The sequence below is a fragment of the Heterodontus francisci genome, chromosome 19 (assembly GCF_036365525.1).
Source record: "Heterodontus francisci isolate sHetFra1 chromosome 19, sHetFra1.hap1, whole genome shotgun sequence".
Classification (NCBI taxonomy): domain Eukaryota; kingdom Metazoa; phylum Chordata; class Chondrichthyes; order Heterodontiformes; family Heterodontidae; genus Heterodontus; species Heterodontus francisci.
In genome coordinates, this window is record NC_090389.1 from 46,826,642 (window position 1) to 46,846,955 (window position 20,314).

At 40.2% G+C, this 20,314-nt stretch overlaps 1 protein-coding gene across 6 annotated transcripts in view; it reads left to right on the forward strand.

The window, feature by feature from the left end:
- Positions 1–1,036: 1,036 nt before the first annotated feature.
- Positions 1,037–20,314, forward strand: part of magi1b (membrane associated guanylate kinase, WW and PDZ domain containing 1b) — a 492,316-nt gene continuing 473,038 nt past the window's right edge. For all 6 annotated transcript variants that reach the window (XM_068051572.1, XM_068051574.1, XM_068051577.1 and 3 more), the window contains exon 1: positions 1,037–1,829. In XM_068051572.1, coding sequence (XP_067907673.1) covers positions 1,532–1,829 — 298 coding nt within the window. In that variant the 5' untranslated portion in view covers positions 1,037–1,531. The remainder of the gene's footprint in view (positions 1,830–20,314) is intronic.

A 20,314-nucleotide genomic window follows, 5' to 3' on the forward strand; every position in this document is an offset into this window, starting at 1 on the left:
AAAATGAGGGAAGGGGAGAAAAGTGGCAGAGAAAAGTGAAGAAAGGTCATGTGGCATTCCCCTAAAAATTCCCAGATATGCCTGCTCACCCTAATCAACCATCTCCCAATTCATCTTTCAGTTCTTCGTTAAATGAAGATGAGTGCTGGGGGAGGCACTGTCAGATTCTGTTCTTCATAAATGATAAGCTGTTCTGGTACTTTAAAAGACTACTCCCACATGTTGTCCATTTGTGTGAAGGACTCAGCTTTTTTTTTTAAAGATACCCAGTGTATCGTGGAAGAAATTTGTTTAGAAACGATTAATAAATTGTGTTTCAAAATAATAGCGCCAAGTAAAAACCTTTTTGAAATTGCCCTTAATTGACCTTCCTCCTTTGTTGCATTCTAAATCGTGTGTGGGCCATGGCTCACTTGGTAGCACTCTTGTCCCTGAGTCAGAATGTTCTGGGTTCAAGCTCCATTCCAGTGCTTGAAAATAAAAATTAAGACTGACACTGCAGCCCTGAGGGTGTGCTGCCTTTCACTGAGATGTTAAACTGAGGCCCCATTTGCCTGCTTAGGTACATGTAGAAGATCCAATGGCACTATTTCTAAGAAGAGCAGGGGGGTTATTCCGGGTGTCCTGGCCAATGTTTAACCCTCAGTCAACAGCACAAAAGTAGATTATCTGGTCATTATCACATTGCCTGTTTGTGGGAGCTTGCAGTGTGCAACTTGGCTGCTTTGTTTCCTGCATTACAACCCTTCAAAAAATACTTTATTGGCGGTAATGTGATTTGAGATGTCAGCTGGTTATGGAAAGTATTGAATGCAAGTCTTTAAAAAAAAACATTCTGTGACTTGGACTAAGTTCCTCCCGCCTCCAGCGATTTTGTCGCACTTTCGCCCGATTCTGACATAGCGGGTGTCAATTGCCACTCCGCAATCTTCCAGTTCGGAATCAGCGGGCTTTAGGACCCGGCTGAGGGCGGTGCTTCTCGCCGTCTGTGGTCTGAGGGTTGGCTGGCGCATGCGCCTGTGGCCGCTGGTGTGAACCGTGTAGAGTGGGAGCTGGAAGAAATAGAGTTGTAGGAATTCAGCAGGACCTTGGAAAGAAAGTCAGAACCAGAGAGAGTGTGTGTGGGTTTAAAACAACTGCGCTCGTCCCCTGCACCCACACGTAGGACTGGGAGAAAGTCCAAAGTGTCCTAAAGTTGGTATACTTAAGCCTGAAACACTTGCAAGTGTTTTGTTTTCTGAACCTTTTATTGTTTGCCTTTTGTTGGGAAATCCTGGATCGTGGACGTTCCAATCGGAGCCAGGAGCAAATGTTTACAGTGCCTTTGAAAATGTGAAGCTATGGTTTCTCCAGCAAGAACTTGGGATCGTGCCTTACAGAAGCTGCGACAGAGGATGTTCAGGGACTGATTGCCGAGCTGGCGGAGAAAGAAGGAACAAATCCAAGTTACTGAGGAGGGGAGAGAGCCTATGAACCGTTTATCACCTGTTTGTGTTCACTTTGCTGAGGCTGGCTGCTGGCCCTAAGCACCATGTCTAAAGTGATTCAGAAGAAAAATCACTGGACAACTAAAGTGCGCGAAAGTGTGGTCTCCAAGAACAGGCAGGGGGAGTTGAATTTTGTGATCTCAGGTGGAGCAGAGAATGGAGAGTTCTCCTATTTGAGGGAAGCGAACCAGGATCAGATCGTTTACAGCACCGGGGAATTAAGAGAAGGCGAATTGCTGTTAGAAGTTGACGGAGTCCATGTGTCCGGGCTCCCCCTCTATGATGTACGCGGTGTGGTGAAAAGCTGCAAGGGTCCGATCCGCCTGAAAACTGTCAAACAAGGTATGAAACTGACCCCAGCACTTGCACTCTCGGGCTCGCTTGAAACTTACACGATATTGGAGATACCGTACCCGTTCTCTGGAGGTTATTATTAGCTTTAACACAGACTTGACTCAATATCATTTAAACGCTTAAATCATATGGTAGATATTTGATTCGTTTTATTATTGTTCACCTGGTCAGTGTACAAACCATAGTTGCAAATCCTACCCCAAGAAATTATCCAAGGTACAGAAAGATTCCATCAGCCTGGACGCTTGGTTGACGATGTGAGATGATCGACTGAGTTCCTATTTTTAGAGAAATAGCAACACAGTGTTAATGGTGTTTGTGTAGAGAGGTAGAATTCATTGGCCTGCTGGGAATATATGTAGAGTTACAAGTTTATACAGGACTTGGAAGCTGTCCAGGTTCGTTCAAGTGGACTGACATTGGTAAATAGTGAAGAAGTACTCTTGGCTATTCCCAACTGTTATCTTCCTGACACTGCTGTAAGGTAGGAGAGTAGCAACCCTCGCACCTGCTTATAAACACTAGCTTGAATTAAAAGTTGGCACGAACTTCCTGAAATTACCTACTGGCTTTATAACAGAGTCCTTTTCTCTGTATTTACTCCAAAGATTGTAACACTGATTGCAACCCTCTTCATATCCCTTTAATAACCAGGGTGGTCCAGAATAATTTCAGCAACCTGAGAAATTTTTCTGTTTGAAAGAGAGACTGTCATATATGTACAGCACCTTTCATGACCTTGGGACTTGCAAAGCACTATATAGCCAAGTTTTTGAAATGTAGTCACTGTTGTAATGTAGGAAATGCAGCAACTCCCACAAACAACAATGTGGTAATGATCAGATAATCTGTTTTTGTGATGTTGATTGAGGGATTAATATTGGCCAGGACACCAGGGCTAGCTTCCCTGCTCTTCTTTGAAATAGTGCCAAGGAAACATCTTTGTCCACCTCAGAGCAGATGGGTTTAATGTCTCACCTGAAGGCTGGCAGCTCTGGCAGTGCAGCACTCCCTCACTCCTGCACTGGAGTGTTAGCCTTGATTGTTGGACCTAAGTGTCTGGAGTGGGATTTGAACCCACAAATCTTCTGACACAGAGGCAAGAATGCTACCGATGAGCCATGGCTGACCACTTTATGCCATGGTACCCTCAAGCAAGTCTTGAACCCATGTCTCCCACCAAGATGAATATTTTTTTCCATTGCCCTTATTTGACAAGGTTTTAAAACATTAATTTTTGTTTATGGAATTACTTTCTGCGAAGAAAATGGACTCTAAGAAAATAAATCCCTTTTTGCAAGTGTTGGTGGTTCAGTTGTATTGGTGTTGAAATGTACTGTGTCCTGCAGGAGAAGGAAAAACTGGAAGAGGTTAATGTCCTACCTTTAATTTGTTGCAATTGATATTGCAATTCATTCTGACTGCAGGGTCGCTGTAGAAATATATTATAAACCAAAGTCTACAAATTCAGTGTTGTGTATCACACAACGCTTAGAATGGAATATGTTCAGCAGCCTGAATCGGAATGTCCCCCTTTTCGTAAATGTAAAATAAATGCCTTCTGCATTTAGTGTAAGGAATGAAAGCACACAAGCTTGGCAATGGTTTAGGTTTGCAAGTCAGTCCCTAACTACGCTTTTGGCTACAGGAATAATGTGGCCTGATGAGTTGAAGGGACAAGGGAGTGGGTGGGGAAAAAGGAAGATTTCGCACATTTTATATTAAAGCATGAGCAGAGTTGTGTTTCAAGGTTATAATACATTGATGAGGTTCTGATGATGGCAAACTGTAAAATCAAAACTCTTGTGCTTTGTGGTCCCGACTGTGCATTGTTCAAATGTGCCTCAGCACTTTAAATGTGTTCTTTATAATGTGTGTAGATGAAGTAATTTCTCTTGTGGTTGTCCTTTCACTCTACCCTCTTTTTTTGGGTGACATTTTTGTTTCCAATAGTGTTGTAATTACTAAGCTCAGAGTTGGTTACTCAGCCTATTGCTGTTGTCCAATAAAATCTTACTTCTGTATCATTTTCTGTTTTTTAAGTGTATCACCTCTCCTTATGATAAAACCAGCATGATTATGTTTACATTTACAGGCATGGTGAATTTGGTTTATCATATTGGCATAGATAAGTGGAAGTGTAACGAAGCATGTTGTTTAGGACTGTTTGAATTATAGGTTACATTGGGCATATTTGGAGTTTAAGTCGGGGTACTGTTACCATTGTGGAATATTCCCAGATTATGTCATCTGAATAAACATGGCTCAGTTTTCAAAGGACATTCCACGAAGGAGATTTTATATAAACACTTGGAATTCTCCATGTCAAGAGTTTAGAGAACACCCTTTTAAGTTAAACAGGGCCAGTCTGTAACTGTGCTGGTAGTGAACAATTAAATAATTTAAATATATACTGTGAAGTCTCATTCTGGCTGTGCAGCAGCTTTTTTCTTTGTCTTTAAGGATGGCTTTCAGATTGCAGGACATTACATCACCTTCAAAGGGAAAGCATCTGTGCATTCATCCTGTCACAGTTAAAGGGCAAAGTCCAATTTGGCCATGTGCGTTTCATGCCACTGTTTTTGTGGTAATGTCTGCTGAATTCAACATGGCTTCATGCGTTTGCAGAAGCTTGGACACAAGTGACTGCCTGTTACACTGAAATTATGCCAAGATGGTGTAATACCCAATATTGACAATGGAGCCAGTACACCATCAGCTGTCGACGGTAATCCGTATAGACAAAATCCTTTTACTATCTCTTGTGATTAGTTTGTGATCACTAGGCTGCTACCTTATTCACATGTGAAAAGCCTGCTCCTTTTCCTGAGTCTGGGGATTTCCTGGGTTACGATCGATTGTACCTGTGTCATGATTCAAGGATAGTTTTCCAAATAGGAAAATAAATCTTAGCTCTTTTTCTGCTCCTTTGTTGTATCAGTGAGCACATTTAGTGTATATTGTGTTATTGAGTCATTCAGGTAAAGGAACATGGAAAAACGAGTAGGCCATTTAGCCCCCATTCTGCCATTCAGTTAGATCATGCCTGATCGGTACCTCAACTACATTTACCCACCTTTGCTTCATATCCTTTTATACATTCACTTAACAATTCTGCCAATGCTCAGTTCCAGCATTCACAACCTTTTGGGGGACTGAGTATCAGATTCCTACTATCCTTTGTGTTTAAAAAACCGTGCTTCCTAATTTCATTAATAAATGCTGAACCCAAATTTTAAGATTATGCCTTCTTGTTCTTATGGGGAAATCCAGAACTCTCTGTATCTATCCTATTGAATCCCTTCAATGATTTTAAATACTTCAATTTGATCACCCCCTATTTAACACAAGGGAATACAAGACAAGTTTCTGCAATGTGCCTTAATCATAATATAACCCTTTAAGCGCCAGCATCATTTTGGTGAAGAAAGCTACAAATTCAACATCTGGCCTAAGTTAGCTGATCTGATTTGGGTCAGTGGTGAGTGCATTCTAACTGACTAAAGTGCTCCAGGATTCCTACTCCTTATTGCTATCCAGTGACCCCTTTTTCAGACTGCATATATGTGGACTTAAAGAACTGATGTCCAGCTCATCTGTTCGGGTGGTCTGCAAATAGTCACTATCAAGGTTCATCCATCAAAAAAGACCACTTGATTAAATACCAAGGGGCAGTTGTTGGTACTTGTGGAACTGGGCCCTGATGCCAATAAGTGCAGGAGAGGAAGAGAGAAACCTGGAAGGTGAGGAGAGAAACCTGGAAAAGAAAAACCCTACCTTTTCTGCTAAATGCATGTCTCTCACTGAGAATTTTAGGTAGGTTATTATATAAGTAAGCAAAAAGCATTTAACAGCAACTTATATTTAAATAGCGCCTTTAACAAAGAAAAATCTCCCAATGCTTTTCTTGAGGTGTAATCAAACAAAAATTGATGGTGAACCAAAGGAGGCGATAATAGGAGGAGTGATGGGCAGGTTTGAAGGAAGATCTTAAAGGAAAAGGAGGAGTAGCAAAGGTGGAGAGGTTTAGAGTTCGAATTCTGGAGCATCGGGCTTCGATGGCTTCACTTGAATAGGAGCCGGGTAGGTTGCATACAAGACCAGATTTGGAGTCTCTGGAGAGTTGTAGTCCTGGAGAAGGTTACAAACACGGGGAAAGGTGAAAGAAGCCATGAATGGATTTAAATATGAGGATGTGAAGTTTAAATTAATTTTTTAGATGTGTTTTTTTGTGGCTTGTTGGAAATATATGGAATGCTCAATGTGCTGGAGATTGGAATGTTTAACTTTCTGTCATTTCCACTAATGTAGCTGCAGCTACAAGGTTATCCAGAGGTCACTTGAAATCGTGACATAATCATGTTCACTTATCTCATCTGGGATTAGTAGACTGGCTGAGTAGGACTGTTTACTATTCAATGGTTGTGTCTGATCTCAAAACTGAAGTTGAGCAGTTCTGTTCCAGGCCTCTAAGGGGTTTTGTTCCTGATTTTATTGCTTAAAATTCTTGGGGTGCACTTCTCTTTGGCAATGTTTCAAATATTTAATTTGTACCCATTATGACCTTCCAAGTTTTTACAGTTGTGCCAGTTTTTTTTCTTGCAATGGAATTATATGAGAGAAACTTGGGGTGAAAAGCTTTGGTATTTTTAAAAATACTACCTGCAGCAGAACTGGTGTAAGATGGGTAAAATATTGAACTGGGAATTTATGTCTTATTACATTAGTTTTAACATGTATAATCAAGCTGCTGAGAGAATAATTTTATTCTATCTGCTGTTTTTCCTGTTGGTACCTGCTGCTGCCTGTTAAGTTAGATGATCGCGCATGTGTGTATGTTTCTGATTGACAACCATTAGTTGTTACTGTTTGGTGTTGAATTCCATCCCATAGTCTGGTTGTATTGGAGGTCATAACAGTAATGCAGTAATATTTCCACTAATGACACAAAGCATGAAAACTCCAACAGAATGCTTATCATGTTTTTTAAAGTTAATTTTTAAATTTAAAAGAGTAATTTGGAGCCACTCTGCTGTCATCTCATGTTGTTATCATGGACGACTTGTAGCTTAGGGAATTTTTTTTTATCCTGTGCAGCTTGAGCACTCCTTTTATTCTGTGATAATTTGCATTCCTCTTATTTTTTTTTTGCTAATGTGCTAATGTGTGCTTTCTCTCCCCTCAAGTTTTGCTGACCTATTCACAAACTGCAGCTGTGAGGGCAAGTGGGAAACCATTCTGGCAGGCGATCAAGAAGTAGCCTGGCACCCCTCTTTGTACAGTTGTCCCTTCTTTCTATGACAAACTGCCTAGCTGGCTCCACTTGGTACTTCTCGAGCAGCATGATGAGGTAGAGCTCACAGTCAGAAGTTGAAGCTGTCTCTCTCTTCTCTGTGGTGGCAATCAGTTCAACCACATCCCTTTGATACGTGTCGACAGCATTGCAATTCAGGACCAGTTTGTACCTGATCCTGAGGAAGCATCAAGAAGGTAGTACACCAATCATATCAAGCTTTTCAAAGAACAGGTTTGATAGTTTCAAGGGAAAGGGGACAAATTTTAACATTATTACTTGAACATACTAGTTCCTTGAATGCAAATAGAAAAATGTGAATTGGCATGTACATCACCATTTGCTGCTTTATCTTTCCCTTGAGAGATGATACATGGCAAAAGATAAAAACATTTTCTTTATTTTTTGCTGTTTGTTTATTTTCCTGACTGCTTCAAAACATATTAAGAGACATACAGCTGGTTCTTAGTTCTGTTGATTGTCAGCATTCTAAAATCTCGAGTGTATGTCACTGATTTTCTCTCTATCCTTTTCTTTCTTTTGTATCTTGGCGATTCAAATCTATTCATCCATTCTGAGCAGTCACTCGGCCTGCCCTTGAATCACAACTCTGATTTGGGCGGTCCTTACTCCACTCTAGGATGTTGGAATGGGCCTGGCAACAGCGTTCCATCAGTGACCATCACCCTGCTATATGTACTGGGGTTAAAATAAACAACATGAGTTCCCTGTTTATTATCAAGGCTGAAAGATTGCAGGTTCAGCCAACCTGAGGGGTCAAAGCATTGAGCTTTATCAATGTGCCATCATTATCACTTACCTAACAAAGTGCATAACATATGCGACCCTGTAAAAGCCAGGGGCAGATGACACTGACTCCTTCTGTAAGAGATTGAGGTGACACTATGTTGTCCGACATGGTCATGTCAGGAATATCACTTGGAAGAAAACCTTAAAATAATATTACCACAACCTAATTGAATAATAGAATACAAAGCTTAGCATCAGGGGCAGTTCATGCCACATGACAGCAGCAGCGCGACACTGTGCCTGCCTTCATCACATAACCTAGTTTCTCCAATTGGCAGAGCTTTTGAACAGAATTAAAAGGAAAACTTAAGCTTAATGAAAAAAAATAGCCTGATGCAGACAGATGGATTGAAAATGCTAACTATGATTCACACACAAGAAAAACATCATAGTAATAAAGAAGGATGGTAATTTAGAATTATTTAAAATAAATAACCCAGGAAATAAGGCCAAACCTGGATGACTGCATCTGTTTTCCCTGGAGAATGAACTAAGTTAGACAGATATTTTGTATGTAATGGAGAGATTTTTTATTTTTGAAAGACTCGTGAAAAATGTAATGCATTATAAATGTTTTTTAAACAAATCAATACATGATTTATGAAATGTATCAGTAACAAAAACAGTCAGACACAGGAAAAAAGCTTGGAGACTGTAAAATGGTTTTAAGAATAATCAGGAAAAATGTTTTGAACAACATACATACCATTCTTAATATAGATTTTCTTTTTAAATGTCCTATCAATATTTCTGTAAATGTATCCTCAGAATTCTACTCTTGCAATCTTTTCTTTGAGCTATAGTGGTGGGAGTTTTGTGCTTGGGTACAGTTGCTGTCTTTTGCAGTCTGTGTGTAGACTGAAAGAGGTGCACTTAGAAAACAGGATAGACGTGTTTTCTTGAGAAGGAGCGCACAGCTACCCCTAAATGCTTCTGTTAGCTGTGTTGACCACTAAAAGAAATAAGCCTCACACACTCTCTGACTCACTCATTGTTGGAGCTTCCCAGATTATCCCAGTTAACATTGGAGTGTCACCCACAAGGTGCTGCAACATACTGCACAGTTGAAGAAGAAACATGGGTTTTTGGCTGCAGTTTCATTTGTGGTGAGTCCCTAACCTTGGCTCATTTTTGTTATGAAATGGATGCCACCCTTTCCTGTTGGGGAACAAGGAGATTGGAATCTACCGGTGAGTCATCCAATACCTCTCTTGTACACCTTCTGTAAGCCAACTCAAAAGCAGCATTGGCAAAAGCCTGGGAACAAGTCACCTGCCCGCATACAGGTCATGGGTATGGTTTGTGGTATGGGGGTCTCAAAAGTTATGAAAAATTAATTTGAAAAGACCCCAAAAATTGCATATTACAAACAACAGTGAAAGAAAGAGTACAGAGACATTCAGAGGGGAATTACAGGAAGCTTCTTGGGAGTGAACTTTATTGTTAACAAAGAGATCCTGTGTCCTTGATGGTGTTCCTGGTACTTCCCTACATTATTAGATGTGTTTCCTGTTGTTGTTCTGTTTTAGCAGAATGTACAACTTTATTAGCTTTATCACTGTCTTACTGGAAGCAATGTAGAACTTTATTCATGTAAGAAATATTGTTTTACTTCTTTCTAACGAAATCTTGATTTTAATATCAGGAGTAAGGTTAATGAATAAGGTTTGTGCCCTTCATTAGTTGTGGTGTTGTTTCAAGCTGTACTATAAACCTGACACAGGATTATGAGGGCTTGATAAGGAATGGTCTTGTTATTGGGCAGTATTCTGTGTACTTGCAGTATATTGACTTGTTTTGATTGTATTTTGCATTAGTTTATTTTTCATTTAAGCATTTCCCTGTTCACATTGTAAGCAACAAAATGATTTGTGCAAGAAACAAGCAGAAGGTGTAACCTACAAGGAATGAGTGGTGGAATTCATTGGATAGGTTCCAGACTGATACAGCAAGCCATACAATGATTCACAAGATGTAATGCCTAAATAAGATTCAGATATCTGCTGCAAAACTGAAGCCAAAGATCCCACAATTAATTTGTGAAGGAAAAAAACGTAGATATTTTTCAATTGAAGCAACATGTCCAGGCTGGATTTTGCTAGGTCCTGCTCTTTTAAGGCAAAATACAGTAAGCTTTGGAAATCTTTCAAACAGTAATTGCCCTCACCGTGTACATGTAGTTAAAAAAAAATCCAGACATCATAAACTGATGCAATATTCTGCTGATTCAGTATCAATTGTTATGAAAGAAATACTTGCATTTATATAGTGCCTTTCACAAAAGGAAATGCAGCACCCAATTTACATATACAAGCAATATTGGCCCAGATTTTGCAGTGCAATGATGGCAAAACTGTTGCCAGCATTACTCAATTGAACTGACAGCAGCTTATGGAGTCTGCGCATGCTTGGAATAATGGGGAAACCCGTAGGTTGCTGTCCTTGATCCAATCTTCTTCAGAGGGTACGCCTTAGAGCACCCCCCCAGACTGCAGTCAATGGGAAATCTATGAATTAATGAGAATTTCCACGCTTATGTTATTAGTCTTGTTGTAAAAACCCTTGAAAAAGTTGTTGAATGGGGTGTAACTGAGTTTTTAAAGGTGTACTAACCTTCATAATTACTGCTAAATACCTTGACTGATCCAAAAAAGCTGATTTTACATTTGTGGAATGTCAAATTTCTCTATGGTAAGTGCACATTGTTAACATTTTTAGGTTTGTTTATGTTGACATTTTAGCTTCCATCTAAATCTGATCATCGAATGGTTACATGGTTACAGCACAGGAGGAGGACATTGGGCCCATCATGCCCATGCCAGCTCTCTGCAAGAGCATCTCGGATAATCCCACACTCCTGCCCTTTCCCCGTGGCCCTGCAAATTTTTTGTCTCCAGGTGCTTATCTAATTCCCTTTTGAAAGCCCCGATTCCTTCTGCCTCCAACACTCTCAGGCAGTGCATTCCAGATCCTAACAGTAAAAAAGTTTTCCATGTGTCGGTTCTTTTGTCAATATCCTTAAATTGGTGTCCTCTGGATCTGGACCCTTCAGCTAATGGGAACAGTTTCTCTCTCTCTCTACACTATCTAGACCCCTCATGATTTTGAACACCTCTATCAAATCTCCTCTTCACCTTCTCTTCTCTAAGGTGAATGACCCAGCTTCTCCAATCTGTCCATGTAACTGAAGTCTGTCAGCCCTGAAACCATTCTCCTAAATCTGTTCTGCACCCTTCTCCAAAGCCTTCACATCCTCCTTGAACTGCAGTACCCAGAATTGGACATCCAGTTGAGGCCGAACCAGTGTTTTATAAAGGTTCATTATAACTTACCTGCTTTTGTATTCTATGTTCCTATTTATAAAGCCCAGGATCTCAAATGCATTTTAACCACTTTGCCAACCTGCTCTACCACCTTCAACGACTTGTGAACATATACCCCCCATGTCTCTGTGTTCCTGCACCCACTTTAGAATTGTGCTCTCTATCTTATATTGCCTCTCCTCATTCTTCCATTCAAAATAGAGTCATAGAGTCCTTTACAGCACAAAAGGAGGCCATTTGGCCCATCAAGTCCATGCTGGGCTCCCATATGTATCACATTTCAGGCAGCTAACCACCACCTGCTCAAGGGCAATTATGGATGGGTAATATATGCTGACCTTGCCAGTGATGCTCACATCCCAAGGACAAATTAAAAAAAAAATTCTCTGCATTAAATTTCATCTGGCATGTGTCAGCCCATTCCGCCAGTCTGTCCAAGTCCTCTTGAAGTTTATCACTATCCTCCTCATAGTTCACTCTGCTTCCAAGTTTTGTGTCATCTGCAAGTTTTGAAATTGTGTCCTGCACATCCAAGTCCAACCATAATCATTTATTTTGCTATCTGAAAATTTAAATTAAAAGTGAAGAATAAAGTGCTTTTAACTTCCAAGTTTGCTGTGTGTGAAAATATTTCAATGTGATTGGCTGCTTACCTGCTTATTGACATCACTACTACTGCATGCCAAGAGATCCCCTGGACTTGGCATCAGATTTAAACTGTCATCAGGAAAGGGGAAAACCATGGCACAGAGGTTGCTAGATCTTTGTGGGCATCTTTCTTCAAGGTCAGAGGCAAGTGCTGACTGCAAAATCCGAACCAGTTAAATAAATGGCCAGATCATCTGGTTTAGGTATTGGTTGAGGGAGGACTGTTGACTACAAACACTTCCCTGCTACATATAATTGAATGAGTGATCTCATACAGAGACTGTCATAACAGTAGCATCATTTACTAGCTAATGCAAGTGTGTTCAGCAGATATGTGTAGACTAATTGTTAACAGAGCATTTTGGCAGCTCTCATAGCCTGTTATTTATTCCAGTATGATTTCCATTAAGACTTCCTTGTGCTTCTTCAGTAGAATTCAATTTTTTTTGTTGCCTCTGATATCTCTCCCAAATGGCCTACCTGATGTTCTTTGCTACAGGTACACTGCAGATAGTTATAGTTTGTTACAGATGTTTTGGCTACGAGCAGCTGACTTATTACAGACAGGAAATCAATCCTGGGAATGGGTCTAGCGCGTATGCCACTGTTCCACACTAAAAGGTGGCTTTACCAAGTGACCTATCAGGAGAGAGAGAGTTCAACTAACCTTGAACTGGAAATCAAAGGACCTCCAGCAACCAGTGAAATTAATAGTGATTGTGGTGAGTAAGGACTGAATATGGTGTCACTGTAGGAATTTTGTTTGGGCCTTTAAAGTGCATTTTCTGAGAGTAATGCCTGGGAATACAAAACATCCATCTTTTTTTAATGTGGATTTATTTTGCCATCTTTTGTGTGTTAAATTAACAAAATCAAGTGGTTGTGTTTGCACCAGAAAAACTGCACCTTGATCAGTAGTTACTGCAAAATGTACATGTTTCGAACTCGCGTACCGGGCTTAGTGAACAAATGAACTGCTCTGAACAGTTTGGAAAGTAGAAAGATACCAGGTTTGATTCCCACTCTGTGGTCATGGAACTGATTTTAACCACTAGGAATCTGGGTGCTAGAGTTGACCTCAGCACCACTGATGAGGAATTAGTAAAACACAAGCAGGGTTCAACTCATGACATAAAAACAAGAAATGCTGGAACCACTCAGCAGGTCTGGCAGCATCTGTGGAAAGAGAAGCAGAGTTAATGTTTCGGGTCACTGACCCGAAACGTTAACTCTGCTTCTCTTTCCACAGATGCTGCCAGACCTGCTGAGTGGTTCCAGCATTTCTTGTTTTTATTTCAGATTTCCAGCATCCGCAGTATTTTGCTTTTATTCAACTCATGACAGTTACTCAGTGAACCCTGCTGGAAAATGTGCACATCGCGTGAGGGGAAAACTGGGCCTGACTAGATGGGCTGTATAGTCTGTGATTCACTCCAGGTTCACATACGAGCAGTGGCTCTCCCCACTAAGTAACAAATGGCAACTGGTAACGTGAGAATTCAGCTTGGCATGAAACAGAAAAGGAAGTTAGGGGGGGTGCGGAATATCTAAATGAAAAAAAAATCATAATTAACTGTCAAATGTACATGATTTCCATTTCTCTTGGCCAATCATGTTATACTGGTGAAGGTATTTTGTATTTCTTCAGTAAAGGAGGAAGATGGTAATGGCTCTCCTTTCAGCCACAACCCACTACTGAATGTTACAGAGCTTCAGTTTGAATGTTGTAGAAGGGGGCCGGACCTTGCAGTGGCTGTACCATTTTATTCAATTGCTGTCAAGCTTTTCATTGAGAATTCTAAACCATAGTCATAGTTAACAAAACTGCCAAGGCCTAGAAAAAACAGATGAAATCACTTTAGTTCCAAGATGGAGTATTCCATAATAGAGTACGAGGAAAGATTTTCAAATATTGCCTTGGAGGACTTTGAACAAATACTTGTGCGTTTGTCAGATGAAGAATTCAGTAGCATGGAATGCAGTTGTACCAGATAACAGTGTTTCCTTTGTACTGAAGGGTGCAATTTTGCTCCTGTAACCTCTGCAGTAACTTAATTAAGGATTTAAGGGTGGGGCTAGAGTAGTAAAACATTTAAAAGCAGTATATATGTGTTTTGGTGCCACAACATTTCTACTGGCTTCAGAACTCTGAGTGCTTGTGAGTTTTGTTTTTTTAGCACGGTTCTGCTTCTTATGATGTAGTAAAATAAAATCTGCACGAAACTGAATTCTGCTAAAGTAAGTAAATAAAACAAGTTTCTGGGGACTGTAGTGTTTATCACTGTCACGTGTTTTCTTATTCCTTCCCCAATTTTCTCCATCCGTCTTCTGAAAGTGTTACCTCGTGCAGCCAGCATTCTGTTACTCTGCAATTCTTTGTGTTTGAGTTTAGATAGTCAGCCATAGCAGGCTGTTTAGTTATGAGAGGCACCACAGCCTGTTAAAACCAATTCACCATTCACACATGCGCACTGAGGTCACTCGGTAGAAGGAATTACAATTCTAGTTAGGTTTCATTTCCTCCTCACAAATCGAGGATTGGTTGTAATGCCCAATCTGCCAACCCAGGAACTTTATTTCTTGTCTTGTTGCAGTAATGCAGAAGTGGTGTTTTTACTGATTTTTTTTTAATGATGCTTAACATCATTTTAGAATGGTAGAAATTACAGCAGTGAAGGAAACCCGGATGAGCCTTCATTTTCTTGAAGTATTGTGAACTACAAGGAGGATAGTGATGGACTTCGAAAGTACATAGGTTGATGGAATGGGCAGACAAATGGCAGATGAAATTTCATGCAGAGAAGTGTGAAATAATACATTTTGGTAGGAAGAACGAGGAGAGGCAATATAAAATAAAGGGATACAATTCTAAAGGGGGTGCAGGAACAGAAGGACCTGGGGGTTTATGTGTGTAAATTGTTGAATGTGGCAGGGCAGGTTGAGAAAGCTTTAGGAAGGATGTGAAGACATTGGAGAGGGTGCAGAAAAGATTTATATGAATGGTTCCGGGGATAAGGGACTTCAGTTACAAGGATAGATTGGAGAAGCTGGGGCTGTTCTCCCTAGAGAAGAGATGGTTGAGAGGGGATTTGTTCAAAATTATGACGGGTCTGGACAGAGTAGATCGGGAGGAACTGTTCCCATTGGCAGAAGGGCCGAGAACCAGAGGCACTGATTTAAAGTGATTGGCAAAAAAAACAAAGGCAGCATGAGGAAAACCTTTTTATGCAGCTAGTGGTTAGGATCTGGAATACACTGCCTGAGAGTGTGGTACAGGCAGATTCGATTGTGGCTTTCTAAAGGGAATTGGATAATTAGCTGAAGGGAAAAGCTTTGCAGGGCTACAGGGAAAAGGCAGGGGAGTGGGACTAGTTGAGTTGCTCTTGCAGAGAGCTGGCAGCCACAATGGACTGAATAGCCTTCTCCTGTGCTGTATTCATTCTGTGATTCTATGATTTGCCCCTTAAGTCTGTGCTGGTCCTAAAACTTCATTTGGAGCTCCTGATTTATATCTGTGCTCCTTCCCTGTATTGTATATTTCTTTTCAATGACGTTATGGTCTCTGTCTCAATCGACACTTGTGATAAAATGTTCCACATTCTAATCGTAATAATGGTTCCAATGGTTGAGGGGGGTCTCAAACGAGCGAACATGGATATAAGATTTAGGACAGAGAACAGGATAAACCCTCTTGCACAGAGGATTGTGAGGCTATGGAATACAATACCAGGTTTAGTAATTGAACCAGAGACCATATCAACATTTAAGAATAGATTGCATAGGCGGCTGAAGAAAAGGTGAATAAAGGGATGTGGGAACAGAGTGGGCACGGTGGATTACAGAGTATATCTCACTGTGGAAGATAAACACCAACGTGGATTTATGGGGCCGAGTGCCCTGTTTCTAAGATGCCATTTCAATGCAATTCCATGTAATTTTTTTGTGAAAATTATCTTCTGATTTCTCTTTTCATTCTTCTAGTGATGATTGTGAGCCTGTGCCCCTCTGCCCCGTTACCAATTTTTCAATCAACAAAAATAATCTTTCATAATTCACTCTCATAAAACATTTCTGTATTTTGAAAATGTTCACAGGATTTCTCCCCCCCAACCCCTCCCACCCAAACTCATCTCCCTTCACCGCCCCCCTCAAGAGAGTGCCAGTGTGTCTGCCATTCTCTCTTATTAGTCTTGATCTTTCATTGTCCTGTCTGTCAGCCTGTTACATTTCTGATTCAGAGAGTTAGAGAAATGCATGAATCAAATGACAGGACCTTTGCTCTCACAAACCAAAAGCCTGTATGCAAATAAACCTTTATACAGGACAGAAGACTACGTGATGCTGCACTAATTGCCAGAGAGTATCACTCCACTTACTTGCCAGTTTCCACATAAATTACTCAGTTTTAAAAAAAGGCAGTAAAATTCAAGAAAAATGTCATGCGCTTATCTCAAAAGCATGTAACCTGTGGTATATGCAAAATGTGCAATGCAACTGGTTTTACAGAAATAAATCACCTGGATGGATGAATTGGACAGTCAGCCCCTGAGTATGTGCTTGATACTACTTGACTCTTTTTTGAGTAAACTGTTATATGTCATAACAATATATCTGCTGCACATAGTGGATTAAGAGAGATGGCAGTGTAACAGTGAAATCTTTATGCTTGTATTCATTGAAGCAGCAATTGTGCCAAGAGCAATGTTGTAATGCGAATGATTTTTAAAGAGTTACTTGACCATTTTATGTAACTTTCCATGTTTAAAACTGAATGTGGTCAAACTGCTGTGTGGACATTTAGGGTGTGCTTCCATTGCTGCTCCCTTTTGGTTTCTGAGTGTCTCTTGGCTGCAGAAATCCACCTGCTCCACCTGTTCCACCTTTGTGACGCAGTGCATTCCATAACCAGTCACCTGTTTATGCTTCAGGCAGGCAGTCGCTTCCTCACAATAGTCAGCTTGATTTAATAGAGGAAGTATTTGCAGCGCACCAGATACTGAAACCCAGTGGTTTCAATAGTGATTGATCTGCTGATACAATTGTTATCCTTTGCCAGGCCCAGTTATGGACTTTGACACAATCCCTGGCTGCAGCTTCTCCCTTTTAATTCCCTTCTGCAGGGAGAGCTGCTGGGAGACTTTCATGTTGCAAATACCGAGTTTAAACCCTGCTGCAACCAATCATGAGCGATGTCATGATAACGTCTCTTGCATGACGACATGGTGCCAGGTCGCCAGACGTTACAATGCTACAGAAATAAGTGAAAATAAATGGAATTCTATCTTAAAATAGGAGTTGTAGCTTCTAGTTTAGTACATATCCAATCTTGATAATTAAAAGTTGTTTATTGCACTGAAATAACTTTAGTTATGTAATAACTTGAATTATCCATTGGAAGTGTCGCAGCAATGTGGGAATTTGCATAAAATGTGGAATTCAGATAATTTGAATACAACAACTTTGAATTGAAGCTTTGACTGAATTCAGGACAACTTGCTTAAACATTGGATTGTCTGATTCAAAACTGAATGGGTGGTATTATTAATTGAGATACCAACTTCTGTATGGTTTCCATAATAAATAACAATGTAGTTACCATAAAGAATTCTTATAATTGTGAACAATTTATACTGTGTTCTCTAAACTGGCAGGACAGGTTAACAAAGCAGTTAATAAAGTATATGGGATCTTGGGCTTTATAAATAGAGGCATACAGTACAAAAGACAGGAAATTATATTCAATCTATATTAAACACCAGTTCAGCCTCAGCTGGAGTATTGTGTCCAATTTTAGACAGCACACTTTAGGAAGAAAGTGAAGATTTTAGAAAGGGCACAGAACCAACATACTAGAATGGTTCCAGGAATGCGGAATTAGTTATATGGATAGACTGGAGAAACTGGGATTGTTCTCCTTTGAGCAGAGAAGACTAAGAGGAGATTTGATAGTGCTGTTGAAAATCATGAAGGGTTTAGATAGAGTAAATAAAGAGAAACTGTTTGCAATGGCTGAAGGGTCAATAAACAGAGGGAGCAGAATTAAGGTGATTGGCAAAAGAACCAGAGGCGACATGAGGAAAAACTATTTATGCAACAAATGTTTAGGATTTGGAATGCACTGTTGATGAATGGATGGTGGAAACAGATTCAATAGTAGCTTTCAAAACTGGATAAATGCTTGAAGGAGAAAAAAATTGCAGGCCTATGGGGAAACAATGAGGGAGTGGGACTAATGGGATTGCACTTCAAAAGAGACTCGATGGGCTGAATGACCTCCTTCTGTATTGTCCTATTCTATGAATGTAACTATGATTTTAACTGTTTACTAATGCTTTTTTTTTTCAACAATGTCTTCATAATGAGCTGTTTTCTCTAATGGGTAACCTGATAGTGATCTTAATGATAAGGTGGATGTAGAGAAAATGTTTCTGCTTGTGAAGGAATCCAAAACTAGGAGCCATAAATATAAGATGGTTACCAATGGGGAATTCAGGAGGAACATCTTTATCCAGAGAGTGTTTGGAATGTGGAACTTGCTACCACATGGTGTTGTTGAGGTGAATATCATTGATATATTTAAGGGAAAACTAAATAACAGGATGAGGGAGAAAGGAGGTTGTGTTGAAAGGGTTAGAAGAGGAATGGGAGCAGGCTTGTGTGGAGCATAAATACTGGCATGGATCAGTTGGGCTGAATGGCTTGTTTCTGTGCCATGCATTCTATGTAAAGAAAAACGTTGGTACTGTTGAATAATAGGAAATACAGTGAAACCTCTGCTGTCCACCATAATGGGCAAACCATTCCGTTTCCTGAACTCTCCCGGATGGTGGTTAAAATAGCATCTGGAAAATTTTGTCATAAGTTAAGGGTACAGTGGTTATGTTACTGGGCAAGTAATCCTGTGGCCTATTCCAGTAATGTCTGTTGAGGTTTTTAACTTCAGGTAATTAAATAAATCTGGAATAACAAGCAAATACTATAAGTCAAAGTTTCATGGGCTTAATTTTTTTACAAAAATAATTCTCAGTATTTGTGCGTCGCTAGAATTTATTGCAAATTCCTAGTTGTGCTGAGAAGGTGGAGGTTGGCCTACTTGAATAAATGCCGCTTCGGAGGGCATTAAAGAATCAACCACATTGGTGTGGGGCTGGAGTCACATAGGCTAGGCAGCATGTTTCATTTTCTAAAGGACAGTAGTGAAACAATTGGGTTTTTGCAACAATCCATTAGCCTCATGACCACTTCTACTAAAACAAGCTTTTTATTTCCAGATTTTTAAAAATTGAGTTGAATTTCTCAAGCTGCCGTGTTGGAATTTCTGGGATGCTGTTCTCTAGATTTCTGGATAGCTAGTGCAGTAACGTAACCTGTATACCATGTGCTCCCACGTCAGACATGGAGCTGTCACCTTTTGCTAAGTTCAAAGCTGGGACGAGGGCAAAGAAGATAACAAAATTGTATTGACGCAAATTTATTTCTATAATGCTGTGTAGCCTCAATATTCAGTTTTTAAAAAATTCTTTCATGGGATGTGGGAGTTGCTGGCAAGGCCAGCATTTGTTGCCCATCCCCAATTGCCCTTGAACAATTGAGTGGCTTGCTAGGCCATTTCAGAGGGCAGTTAAGAGTCAACCATATTGGTATGGGTCTGGAGTCACATGTGGGCCAGACCAGGTAAGGACATCAGATTTCCTTCCCTAAAGGACATTCGTGAACCAGATGGGTTTTCATGACAATCGATGACAGTTTCATGGTACCATTACTGAGACTAGCTTTCAAGTTCCAAATTTTTATTAATTAATTGAATTTAAATTCCACCAGCTGCCATTGTGGGACTTGAACCCGTGTCCCCAGGGCATTAATCTGGGCCTCTGAATTACTAGTTCAGTGACATTACCATTACATCATCGCCTCTTCCACAGTTGGTACTGAAAATGTATTTATTTCAATTATTTCAATGGAGTCTTCTTCCCTTCCCTCACAAAATTCACCTTTACTGTTCTTGGTCTGATGCATTTAATATCCAGAGATGAGAAATTGGTATCATGTATGGAGGTGATGTTTTCCATAAGGCTTTCTTAGCAGCTGTTCTAGTTCCTAACAAGGAAGCTAGATAGTTGGAGCATGGATACTATGGATTTCCTCTGTAGAATAAATGCTATCAATGATGTTTAGAGTACCCGTTAGTGTACAGGTTTGTTTATTTAGCTGAATTAAATTCTTCACAGAACATGAAGCTGAGTCTATAACAGCATCAGAGTGCTGGAGTCACCGCCCCCTGTGTGAGCCATCACGAAACTGCCAAAGTTTTAAGTTGTATCTGGCGGTTTTGTATTGTACCTAGGAGTGGTTGATGCTGACACGTGGTGCAAATAGCAGAAAGAATTTCTATTCCTCAA